General features: G+C 40.7%; 1 protein-coding gene across 4 annotated transcripts in view; it reads right to left on the bottom strand.

Moving 5' to 3' along the window:
- The window catches only part of SLC6A9 (solute carrier family 6 member 9), a 1,267,030-nt gene that overhangs the window by 59,686 nt on the left and 1,193,195 nt on the right, over window positions 1-14,149 (bottom strand). For all 4 annotated transcript variants that reach the window (XM_044085361.1, XM_044085363.1, XM_044085360.1 and 1 more), the window contains one exon: window positions 13,601-13,735. In XM_044085361.1, coding sequence (XP_043941296.1) covers window positions 13,601-13,735 — 135 coding nt within the window. The remainder of the gene's footprint in view (window positions 1-13,600; window positions 13,736-14,149) is intronic.

Genomic DNA, 14,149 nt, shown 5'->3' on the forward strand with positions numbered 1-14,149 from the left:
CTCTCTCCAACCAAGACTGAACTTGACAGTCAAGAGGAGAAGGTAAACACTTGCACCACATCACACTCATCACATAGTTCCACTAAACTCACACAACCAAAATCCACACATAGAAACACAAAATCATTTGCGGAGGCTCTCAATAATAATCTGCTCAAGCAACAGAGACCTCCAAAGCAGAAATGCAAGCAACCTCCACCCCCCCCCAACACAACCCAAATGACACATAGCCCACATTGTGCCACTCAACCACAGCCCATAAGGCAAAACAACGTACCCAACACACTAGTCATAGGTGACTCTATAGTCAGGCACACTAATGTCCCACTCACCAAGCTAAACAAGGAGAAGGTTACTGTCAGCTGCCTGTCGGGTGGCAGGATCCGCCACATAACCCACACACTCAGGTCGCTCCACAACAAGTACAAATATGACTCTGTGATTGTCCATGCTGGTGTGAATGACCTGAGACACCTCCCCGGACTACATGAAAACGGACATGGAAGAGCTCTCCAATCTTGTAGCCTAGGCAGGTATGACCCTAACCCTGAGTAGCAGCTTGCCATCGCCCAGAATGATACCACAGTACAAGGACAAAATGACTGATTTCAACAATTGGCTAAGCTTCTGGTGTCATTCTAAGGGGATCCAGTATCTGTCTGCCTGGGACGACATGGTCAACAGACCACGATGCTTTGCCAGAGATGGCTTGCACCTGTCACCCCTGGGATTCTGGGCACTGGCTATTGCTCTTGCTGCCCCTATAGTACCTTTTTTTAGGCAAGGTTCAAATGACAAATTCACCACTATAAGAGGAGCAGGCAAGCAAAAACTGAGGGTAATGCTACTCAATGCTAGAAGTCTAAAACTCAAAATGCACTCCCTCAAGGCACTCCTTAAAATGGTGAACATTGATATCTGTGCAGTAACTGAGACCTGGTTCAAGGCTCCAGAGAGCAGCCCTGCATTACCAGGCTTACTCATACCACACTTTTCGGCCACCTAACCTGGACCGGAACACCAACGACGGAGGTGTGTCCATATTCATTAAGGATATCCACACCTCCACTCTAGTTGCTCAGCATAATGCATCCGAGGTTATCCAAGTGCAACTAACTCTGGGCAAAACTGCAATCCAAATTGTAGCTTGCTACAGATCCCCCACCATGCCCCAGGATTCCCACTCCTCTTTTCTTGATATACTGGAAAATATTAGGGTTCTACCAAACACCTTAATAATGGGCGATTTCAACTAACCCACCATTAACTGAGAAAATTACTCATGTACCAATTCCTCGAGCTTTCTGGAATTCATAAATTCCAGTGCCCTGGATCAACTTATCCACACCTCCACCAGGGGCAACAATATCCTAGACCTAGGGATTACCAACATGAGTGACCGGTGTTCCACACCTGAAGTCAACTCCTCGTTGGTCAGATCTGACCATAAGCTAATCACCCTAGATATCCACATCCTGCCTCCACCTCCCATTAAAGAAATCACAGTAAAAAATTTCTCCAAAGTCAACTTCATGCTTCTTAAGATAGAAGTGGCGAACTTCATGACACCCATTCAGGTGGGCAATACAGTTACGACTGCTGAATCCTACACAGATGCACTCTATAAGCCCTTACACGAGTGCATGGCTCGTGCTATCCCAAACAGAACCAAGAAGCTATCCTCCAATAAAAGGAAGCCAATCTGGTGTTCCCTGCCATAAACAAACTCTACAACAGAAGGAAGAAACTGTTGCAAAAGAGAGTAAAATCCCATGAGTGGAGGAGTTCCCTGGTCAGCCTCAGTAAGAAGCTGAGATCCCTTACAAGATCCTCCAAAGCTAGCTACGAAAACAAAATCGCCACTGATTCTAGGGACAACCATAAAGCATTCCATAGCTATGTCAAGAATCTCAATGGCAACACCCAGATCTGCTCTGAGTTACAGCAGAAAGGCATGAAAATTACAGAACCAAATGATATTGCCAAGATAGGTTAAGTGCTAACTTTACCCCCCTCTCACCCCCTAAAGGGCCCATATCTATACAGGAAGAATGGAGAGTCCCTGTAATCACAACTATGCAGGTAAAAGCTGAACTCTCTAAAGCCAAAAACACGGCATCCATGGGACCGGACAACATCCCAGGCTGTGTTTTACACGAACTTCAGAATGAACTGGCTCCTCACCTAAGCACCATGTTCAATTGTAGTCTCACATCAGGCTTTGTGCCCACTGAATGGTGCACAGCAACAGTTATCCCACCCCATAAAGGGGGAGCCACCATTGATCCCGGGACCTATCGCCCTATTAGCCTGACAAGCCTGGTCTGTAAGGTCAAGGAATGTATCATCATGGAACTCATAAACAAAGACATTGGTAACCTCCAAACTCTGGACCCCACCCAGTTCAGGTTTGTGAAAGGTAGATCATGCCTTCTGAACCTGATCGACTTCTTTGAGGCAGTCACCAAAGCTGTAGACGAGGGTAAGGTGGTTCTTACAGCCTATCTTGACCTCGCCAAGGCTTCAACACCACCCTCCATTCTGGAATTATAGCTAAACTCACTAAACTAGGTATAAATCCCTACATCACAAGATGGGTTGTCAATTGGCTCACTGACAGAACCCACACTGTAAAAGTTGCAGACTCCAAATCTGACTTCAAACCAGTGACAAGTGGAGTACCACAGGGTTTGGTCCAGGGACCTCTCCTGTTTGGTATCTACTTCTCCGAAGTACATGCTAACACAGAAGGCCTTTGGCTAAAGACGTTCGCAGATGACTGCAAACAAGGAGCCATAGTTGAGTCCCCAAATGATGTGGACATCCTTCAGAAGGGCCTCACTGAGACAGATGCATGGTGTCAGAGCCATGGCCTCAAGCTCAATGCCAAAAAGTGCATTGTCATCCCCTTTGGTAAAAACTCTGCACCCATGAACTACCACATAGGCGGCAGTCTACTTAACACCAAATGTGTGATAAGAGACCTGGGGACCCAGGTGGACAGTAGTCTCTCCTTTGATAATCGCATCGCCACAGTAGTCAGGAAATCCTTCTATGTGGCACACCTCATCACAAAAAGGTTCTCATCAAGGAAAAAAGAGGTCATTATTCCCCTCTACTCGACACTCATTAGGTAAAACACCCCTTTTGGAATGTACCTCACAAGACATCTGCAGCAGCTGGAAAGGCCACAGAAGTACCTCACAAACAGGATTACAGGCCTCAAACAGATGCCCTACACTGACCGTCTCAAAAAACTCCAGCTTTACTCTGCAGCATATCACCAACTCTGAGGTGATCTCTGCCTAACATATAAAGCTATGTCAAACCCCGAGCTGTTGGACATGTTACACCTAAAGAAATCCCAATCCTTCTGAGCTACACGCTTTAGGGACCTAAACCTTGTCACCACAATAAACAGGACACACTGGAGGGATAGATTTATGTCTCAGAGACTTCCCATACTCTGGAACAAGCTACCCATCTATGTCAAGCAAAGTTCCTCATTAGCCCTCTTCAAGAAAAATCTTGATAAGAGGATGGGAAATAGGAAATCCACCCCGGGGATCACTTTGGCGGCTCTGCTCGACAGGGGCACAGGGAAATAACTTTCTTGGGTGGCGTAAGCCAGGGAACCTTGTTGGCTAGGCTTACTTAGGCCCTTGGGCCGATAGCCTAGTACCTACCTATGAACCTATGAACTCTTGGCATTCTTTCTGGAACTGACTCTTGCAAATCAACTTCTTTGAAATGGTGGCATTACTTTTACTTTTCATACTACTAAAAAACAACAAAAAGGATGTTAAAGAAGGACGCTTAGTACCAAGCTCAAACCCACTGGTTTATTGTAAGCACTTTCATACACACAGCTTTAATGAACTTCTTCAGACAACCCTAATTCCAAAACAAGTACTTTAAATAATGCTCACCATTCAATGACATCACATATACACCACCCACTTATGAAATACCACCAATAAAAAAAATAGGGAGCAGTAATCATTCAGCCCAGGGTATGAACAGGCTGGCAGTATGGTGATAAAGGACATTTTGGTAAAAAATTGACCCATCTTATGGAGTGAGCAGGGGATAATCGAAAATGTTGGCTCATGTTCACATGTGGTATATAAAAGGAGGAAGAATTTAAAGGCAATGTTCAAAAACGGTTACGCATACCCAAGATAATTATTAACACCAACAACCCTAGAGGGCCTAGAATGGTTAAGTGCGGGAATTGTACCTCCAAAAAATAATGATCCAGCACAAAGGAAGATAAAAATATTTGACTTTTATTGTGGCAACTCCATCATGCAAACAAGTTTCGGCTAGGACATAAGCCTTCTTCAGTGCAACAGAAAATTCAGTTAGAGCACATCCTAGTGTCTGCTTATATATCACAAAATTTAAAGAGATATATAATCTAGATAAACATCAAATAGAACCACTAAAACAAAATTTAACTTAATTCATTTAGACCGGGTCTGAATAGAGCTCCCAGCCTGGTAATCCAAGAGGACTCCATATTGTCTAATATTTCATGCCAGCCTGCTTTGGAGGTTCTGTACATCTGAATTTTGTCAATTATTGTGAACTTAAAATTAGCAGTTTTGTGTATAGTAGTGTGTTTATATAGAGCGTTGGAAACTCTGTTATTTCTAATCTCGCTTAGATGTTCACTTATGTGGTGACTAAAGGGTCCAGATGTTTGTCCTACATAGAAAGATGAGCACGTGCATGTGGCTAAATAGATTACCCAGTCACTGCTGCAGTTCCCAAAAATTTTTATCTGATACACTTTAGAAGTGTTAGAACTAGTAAATTCTTTACTTTTGAAAATATGTTTACATGCACTGCAGTGACCACAAGGAACGCAGCCTACCAACGAGTCAACAAATAATGTTTTCTGCATTGGGATGGGTGGGTTATATCTTTTGTAATGTGTGAAGTGTGAATTGATTGTTCTGCCCCTGCGGTAAGAAAAAGCACATCTATCTGGTAGTATCCCATTAAGATGTTCATGTGCCTGCAAAATATCCCAGTGATTGTTGATGATATCCCTAAATTTATATGTATTACTACCGAATGTAGTGACTAGTCTGATAGGTTGGGGTGTCTGTGTATTATGTCCAGTAGTTCCATATTGATATTCCAAAAGATGTGATCTTGGAATATCATTAACCTGGGTTACAGTTTGGGTAATGTAATGTTTATTGTATCCTCTGGTTTATCAGCCTGTTTGTAAGGTCTTGTTGACACTCCTGGTGGGATTCTTCCGAAGAGCAAATCCGCTTAATGCGTAAAAATTGAGACTTGGGTATGTTATTGATGATATGGAGTGGATGATGACTGGAAGCATGAAATAGTGTGTTATATTTTGGGAATTTTCTGTGTACCCGAGTATCCAATGTATGGTCTTCCTGTCGAGTGACTAGGACATCCAAAAAAATAATTTCTTGATGTTCAATGGTTACAGTAAACTGAATATCCCATCTGTTGCTGTTGAGATATCTGACAAATTCATGTACCAGTGTCGCATCACCCCACCATACCATCCAACAATCATCCAGGTAGCATCTTCAAATATCCACCTCCTCCAAAAAAATGTTATTGTTGGAATCATAGATAAATTGTTCCTCAAAAACCCCATGAACAAGTCTGCATAAATGGGAGCAAAAGATGCTCCCATGGCTGTGCCTCTAACCTGCCAGTAGGACTGGCCCTCAAAGTAGAAAATGTTCTTAGTTAGAACATATTCAGTTAACTTGACTAGGAAATTGGTGAAACCGGGAGTGCATAATTGAGATTTATCTGACCAATATTTGATAGCTTGTAGACCAGCACCGTGTGGTATGCTGGTATAAAAGGAGGTGACATCTAGTGTACAAAGAAACCAGTCCGATTCCAATTGTGTATCGCGAATGATGTTCAAAAATTCAGTGGTGTTTTTTAATCTGGATCTGACCAGGGGTAATAATGGTTTTAAATAATATGTCAAAAAAGCTGACAGCGGTTCAGTGAGGGACCCCTTACCAGAAACAATTGGTCTGCCTGGTGGGCATGTTGGATGTGTGTGTATCTTGGGGAGTAAATATAAGTACTGGGGAATAGGGTCTGAAACCTTAAGTTGTTTGCATGTATGTTGGTTAATGATGCCCTCTTCCATGGCTAGGTCAAGAAATGAATCGATATGTTTTTTTAAAATTGGGTGTGGGATCCACCACCATGTGTATGTAAAATCGGGCATCAGATAGTTGTTTATGTGCCTCCGCCTGGTACATCTCCCAATCCATTATTACAATGCCACCTCCTTGTCAGCTGGTAGAATAACTATGTTATGATTGGAACAAAGTTCCTTCAATGCTTGCTGTTCCTGTTTGGTTAGATTATGTTGAATAGGCTGATAACCCTGGGAAAAATGTAGATCTTTGATGACACATTCCTTAAATATGGCTACACTTTTATCCATGGGAGGTTGAAAATCAGATCTCCCAAAATGAAACCCAGTAGATCTTTGAGAATTATCTGAATCTGAAAAAAATATTTTCAGGTTAATAAGTCTGCAGAAATCATTCAGTTCATTGACCAAAACATGTTCTGGAACAAAAGATGTAGGTACAAAATTAAGACCCTTATTCAATAGTTTATTGTGTATAGATGACAATTCGTATGAAGAGATGTTGTGTACATTATTTATTGATTCACAATCTTCCGTAATAGTTGTTGTAAATTCTGTGTGCTTCTTTCTGTGTTTTCTCCCCCCTCTCCGTTTTTTGGGCCTAAAGGGTCTAAAGGTTGTTTACGTTTAGCCACTGGAGATACCTGGTTGGAAGGGCAGTCAAAATCAGTGGTAAAAGATGTTTCGTCTTCTGATGTAGCACTTGGTGACTGCGTGTTTTTTCTAAGTATAGATCTTGGTCTTTTCCTTCTATTTATACCTCTGTGACTGGGGTCCGAAAATCGAACACTTTTTTGAATAACAAAGGGTTTCCCTTTCTCATAATCAGCCATATCTCTTTGAAATTTCTGAGTTTTCTTTTTGATTAACTTTTCCTCTAGTATAGCTAAGTCCTTGGCCAAATTAGTCAAATGATTGTTATAAAAACATTCAGACTCAAAAGCCTTGGCCTCTTGACAATTAGCATTGATTTCTAAAGTCTGAGTATCTATCATTCTTTCATAATAAGTGATGAGTATCTACAAATAACATTGAAGCTTGGTGTTGTGTTTGTACCCAATCTGTAGAAAGTTGGTCATCAATAACACCCACTAATGGTTGGATGTGGATTCTCAATCCTCGAGGCGTAATGTTTCTCAGTTTATAGTCTTTAAACAACTTCAGATGCCAAATGTTGGCTCTTAAAGTTCTCATATTCCTAGTTATTTTTTGAAATAATACACCACAGAGATGTTTGTTATCCACCGTATCAGTATTGGAATTACCAGAACTTGGTGGGTTTAAGCCCAAAACATCCAAATTGTCCTTATCTGCAGATAAACCTTGTAAAATACCTGTGAGGTCCATAGTGCCAAGTGAAGCAACACCGTAAACCAATGTTATTTCTAATATTTCTTGTGTCAATAAATATACATACACCACTACGTATATGAACAAAATATTATAACACCTATGTCCTCATACAACTGTTAGGAGCCTGGGTCCTTATAAAATGTTCACGAAATTATTAAAAAACTATTAGGATGCCAGTATGAAACCTGTTGATCATACAAGTGTTAGTCATAACACTCCGAGAGAGGCCCGAAAACCCAAACTAAACAAAAATGTATATTGTGTAAGGGACAAACGTCCCTATGTGAGTAGCCAACCTTCGTCTCAACTACTAATATATAAAAAGTAGAAAAAATTTTTTCAGTAGAGCTTGAACAACCCAAGTATTTATATTAATTTTGTTATTGGTAATCAAATTTCCGGCTGACCTTAGTCTCAGCCCAATTTCACAGAATGCTGATATAAATATGATAGATGAATTATAAACTTGTGACCGACCTTCGTCTTGGCCACATATGCCATATATCGACATATTTCTTATAAATAGTATTTCTGCTTATATGAATGAGCTTCCTCTCTGTGTATGGAGAGACCACACCTAAACTTGGTCATGTGTCATATATAGTTGCACAAAAAATTTTTTAATAATCGTAAAAATAATTGCCAGCGTGATCTTAAGATCAATAATCTATTGTGTTATAGATAGCATATGGTGACCTAAAGGATTCAAAAAGGCATCCAGTGTTTTACAATTAAGTATAGAACACATATATAAGTGTACCAGCACCCCAAACTATTAGTCATTAAGTGTTGCTGGACCCGTGCACCAGGGATACATCAAACCTCAGACTACTAAAAAATCAAATAATGTCCTGCTAACTAGTTATTGGATCCACATATTTTCATGATACTGCATGTGGCCTTGTGGTTATGATATGCAATATCAACGCTCTTATCTGGCTGATATATGAGTGTAGAGCCCATATGTAAATCATAAAACAGCACACTGAATTTTTATCACAACATTCTATCACATACATATATATCGTATGAAAAATAATAAATGCAAAAAAATGCATCAATAAAAAGTTCAATAAATGTCACTTCGTGACGGGAATTGCCCTCAATGTTAACATATTCTTGTTAAGAAGGATTACCTTATTTCCCCCCATGAAATCACAATTAGAGGGCATTTCGACTGCAATACAAAATGGGTGATATACTGTGTGCTTTATTCAGCATATACATGCTTTTACATTGGTAAAACAGAGAGAAGACTCAGGGACAGAGTCTATAAATGTAATTATGACATTAAAAAACAGAAAAATACAAGTGCACTGTTTAAACAAGTACAGCAGACCCCTACCCATTGTTTTAAATTCATCATACTTGAACATACTGCAGTGAATGAAAGAGGGGGACATTGGACTTTAACCCTTGAAAAGCGTGAACTGGTTTGACAACTTTATTTGAATGCTGATCTCCAGCCAGGTTTAAATGAAAATGTATCAACAGCTTGTTTATTAAAACTGAGGGCTCAACAGAGATAGTAAATGTATTTAAGTTGGTTTTATTGAGGAGAAAGATTCAATAACAAGTTTGAACTTATATTTATACAAGCTAACTTTTATAGGGCGGTGCTGGGCTGGGTGCTGTAATGGGGGATCTGGAGGCTGGTGGCTTGCCCCAGATGAGAGTTGAAATTTGCACCTTTTGCTTGTAGGGTGGATACCTTGCCTGCTAAGCTACCTTCATGAGAGTATGTCATTCAACTTTTGTAAACTGTTATGAAGTAAGTGTTTTATGAATTAGGCGGAGCTTGTTGGGAGGCTTGAAAATCACATGGTTTTATTAAGTGATTTTTATTGGTCTAAAATACTTTTTAGGCATCAGTTTTATTTGATTGTTTGTCTGATAAAGTCTTTCACATAAAAAGATAAAAATGTTCATCATTTTATGTATAAATAAAAGGTCTGGATTTTAAATCTACGAGCAGTGATTTTAGAAAATTGTTTTTAAGGCAATTTTCCTTTAAGTACAATTCCTGTGCCTGTATTTCCAGTTTTCAGTGAGCCATTTGTTCCAAGTTTATGTTTAGTCTTTTGAATTGTGACCACTCAGGAATTGTACAAGAGTCCCACATCTGGCACACGTGACCTCTACAAGCAGTTTGTGCAGAGTGACTTCTCACATTGTCATCTGGTTAGTAGGTGCATACACTGTTAGCTACATAGGCCAGGATATACAGTGTCCATTTAGTAAGCAACAGGGTACTTATAATGGTATCCAGTACTGTAGGATAAGCATTGGAACCATAGATAATGACCCCATCTAACCCCACCATGTGTTCAAGCTTCTGCTCATTGGATACATCTGATGGTGCAATGAAGTATCCAGCTGAGAACTGATATTCATGGTGTGTACCATGTTAGACAATATCATGGTACAGAAGGAATAGGATGGTACAGAAGCAGCTACAACTTGGGAAAATCATAGTCCTCTTGGACAGATCTGTGGTAGCAGAGGAGGGCACAGAGATGTTGGAGGAACCAACTGCAGTGGCATCCTGTTTAAAGCAAAGACTGCCGCAATATATTGTGGCACTGACAAAGAGTACTTATACACAATATTGGATGACTGCAAAGACAATACAGTAAAAAAATGATGCATGCATGCATTAACACATCCAGGCTATGCATTACAGCTAACTGATTGGTCATGCTGTACATCAAACATTTTTACGCACACAGGCTAGATTGGTGAGCAGACTACTATCATTGTTATTTGAACAAGTAGGGTGGGCACAGTAACTGGTGACAGCAATGTTGTCATAGGAATAAGAGCCAAAGGTGGAAGATGCAGCAGCCAATCAGGATAGCAGCAGGTGGGGGGTGGAGTCAGGGATTAATGGAGGAGATTCTGTTGCATGAATGCTGTCCAGGTGTATTATGTGCCCTGCATGAGGGAAGGCACAGCACTTCAGCAGTTTGTATGGAAACCCCAGTTTCTCTCTCCATGATGGAAGTTAAGAGATCCAAGGACAGTCACACTTAGGCGTGGCACTCTGACAACCAAGAAAGGGATAGGGAGGGTATAACATTTGGGTGAATCTGAGGGGCTGGCCTGGTGAAGTGCCCAAGCAGTGAAGCCAGATGGGCTGGCCTGGCGAAATGCCCAAGCAGTGAAGCCAGATGGGCATCACTGGTCAGAACTATGAGACCGGCCATGCACTGGTGTGATAACTGCCATAGCCAGAGGTGACAGGGATGCAGTTTCTGCAATAATATATACCATCTGCTTAAACCAAGCCAGTAACTGTTTACCATGCATCTGGACCCTTGCAAGACCATGACCCAATACTGCCTACAGAGGTGCAATGGAGGGAATATGCTGCATACCTCACAGATAAACTAACAGATGCCATATTGGCTACTAATGAGTTAATCAAGTATGCTTGCTCCAAGATCCTAAATGCCATGTCATTCTGCATGCTCTGCAGGTTATCCAACAGTCCATGCAGCTGTTCCATGTCTTTGTGCAGACCACCCATCACACTCCCCATCTCTACCATGGTGTGTATAGTGACTGCCTTTGCTTGACTCACTGAAGTGCACATCCACTGGCTGATGCCTAAAATGGTATCCACGCCAGGCAAAGATTGGTAGTTATTTTCTTTTAAATAAAAAAATAGGCTTTATTAATGCAACAATAAGTTAATTCAGCACAGCAACAAACCTCATGCAGAATAAAAACATACAGTTCATATACTCCAACTGAAAATCCACATGCAACCAAAAAAAAAAAAAACAGACATTGCATAACTAACTAAGCAGAAAAGATTATTCCCCATGGTTATTAAATTTAATACACTAAGTAGCTAACAATTAACTCTAATATATAAACCTAATATACCCCTAAACTTAAATTCCAAAAAATTAAGTTGAGAAACTGCATGAAAACAAAAAAATATGCCAGTACTCATTCAATAAATGGAAATCAGGGTGCTGATTTAACCTAACTATACACATCAGGGGTAATGTCAACGTGAACCCATTGAAAATTATTGCTGAGAACACTGGAGTCACTTGTAGGAGCCATATGCACTTCCCTGGAGTAAAGATAAAGGAATTATAGGCAGTACTCAAAATCCAAAGGAGAAAAGCTGGTAAGAGTGGGATTGGCTTCCTTAAGGTCCAAGCAATGGTAGAATGGGCCTTAGACTTGGGCAAGACCATAATAAGTGGAGATAGTCAGTGTTCCGTGTCCCACATCACCAACATAGGTTGATACCCCCTGTCCTAGTCTTGATTTGCAATTTGATCCAAAAAACCTGTAGTAATGATGGCGATGGCCACCACCATGCCTTTTCCAATGGTGGGTGCCTCGCACTGGAGGCAGTGAGGCTGATGGAGTCTTTCCTTGGTGGTAATTCCTGAGTAGCTTGAGTGGGACTCACAATGACGGGACATCCGAGAGTCTGCTTAGATGATGAAGGACATTCAGCCTAGCCCACTACCATCTCCTCAAATGTGAAGGATGTGTGCATGCCTTTGAATATTAGCACTGCTGTGTATCTGTATCATATAAATTGGCCATGTACACACTGCAATCATTGTCAGCCACCGATGGGCTGCTGATATTAGGCAAGTCCTGTCCTATAGTGCTGCACTTTCTAATTCAGCAGCTAAAAACAGAGCTTCCTAACAATTCATACTGGAAGTCAGTTCCATCATAATGCACCTTAACCCCATTCATTTTTGCTTAGAGCAACAATCATTTGGGACAGCCATTATTCAGGTAGCACTGAAGGAAGTTTGGCCCCTAATCTCCTCACATTTGTCTCTTCTAGTTCACAAACCAGAGTTACTCTTGTCACAATAGCTTTAAGGGCAGATGCTAGCTGTCTGCAGGTTGGGGAATTAGTCATAGCCATAGCTATTTCCTGACACAGAGGTAAGAAGGGAGGTATTTTCTATAACATTCCTGTCCACATCATTTACAGGGATGGAGTATTTGCTGAGGCACAAGTACACAACATCAGCCCGTGATGCAGCCATGCTACCTGTTACCAAGGCATGTACTGCCTGCTGTGACCCTGTGCACAGCATGCTATATCCCACTGCTGCACATGGTCCCTGTCTCTGGGGTCACTCTGACCCTTTCCCTTGAGATAGGCAACCCTGCCTGCACCTGGGACACTGTCAGAGCTTTACCTTTCTATGACATTGACCTGGTTAGTGTTCTTCAGACACTTCACAGCAGGTATCACAAGAAGCATTGGGAGCAGGGTCAATCATTTTGCAGAGGATTTTAGGACAAAAGACAACAGCAAAAAATCTACGTAATGACCTAAAGAGACTGGGAAGGTAAGCCAGGAGGTGGTAACTGAGGTTTAATGAATGGAAGAGAAAATGTGTTCTAAATGGACTCAGTGAAAAGTATCTTAGCTGGATTCAAATAACCCAAAGTAGAATACCAACTGGAAAGTTAACCTTAAAGCAAGAAAAACACTATGGGTTATTAATATCAGTAGAAATGAGCTACCATATACAAAATGAGAAAAATAAGACAAAATATGGTTTTAGAAGAATCAGGAGAAAGAACATATGGACTACAGCTTAAAAAGAGACCATGGTTACCAGATGGATGGTACAGAGTTTAGCCTTGGCACTATGAAGTATTTTATGATGGAAACAGTAGTGAGAAAATAGAAGAGAGTGCCTATAAATGTGACTGTCTGTAAGATCATGAGTGTAGTCTGAAAAGCCTAGGACAGGTGGTAGTCTACAAGAAAGAGCATGGAAAGTCAGCGGAAAGGTACTAGCTGCTCAGAGTAAGCTTGCCATAATAGCTTTTTCCACAATACAATTATTATTTTATGTTATATAATATTATACATTATGGGACATCAAAGATCAAAAGCTGCCTATGGTTCACCTCCAGACCATTTTTTACATAGTTCAGATGTAAGCCTGACTAAAGATATGAATGCTGTCCTTTGGGTCAATCTACATTAATAGCTGCAAAAACATTGACTTTTAAGTATTATATACCTTCAAACACACTTTGCAGGCTGCACAGTACTCTACTTACCTGAGTAGTGAGTGGAATTCCCAGTAAGAAGCCAACAATGGCCACCCCTAAAGTTACAAAGGTCTTTCTTCGGATGATCCATTGACTGCCAATCTCATCCGTTATGGCCGTTACCAGTGTCTCCAGCAAGCAAAACTAGACGGCAAAAATAGCACAATACTGAGCTGATTGTCTTTCTAATATCACAAAACAATTACTACATTTACTTTGCTTTCATATCACTTTTCGTTTACAGTTAACGCAACAAGTTTGCAGACTTATGAGTAACACTATTCTGTTAAAGAGGTCTTTATACCTGAGCCAATAATGCCTGGAGCCCATACAATATAGAGCTGACGTAGTAAGTAGCAACATTCTAATCAACCAGAAACTTGTGTGCTCTGTTGCTTTTTATTTAATTTTATTTGTTAACCAGCAGAGAGCACTGATCCATTAGGACGATTTTAAGGTTCAGCCAATAGCTTCAGTACATAGCAATACTAGCAATATCATGTTTAATAAAACACGGTAGGAAAAATTTGTGTAGGATGAACTCAGAGTGATTACATA

This window comes from Protopterus annectens, chromosome 10.part0 (assembly GCF_019279795.1).
Source record: "Protopterus annectens isolate FY-2018-M chromosome 10.part0, PAN1.0, whole genome shotgun sequence".
Classification (NCBI taxonomy): domain Eukaryota; kingdom Metazoa; phylum Chordata; order Ceratodontiformes; family Protopteridae; genus Protopterus; species Protopterus annectens.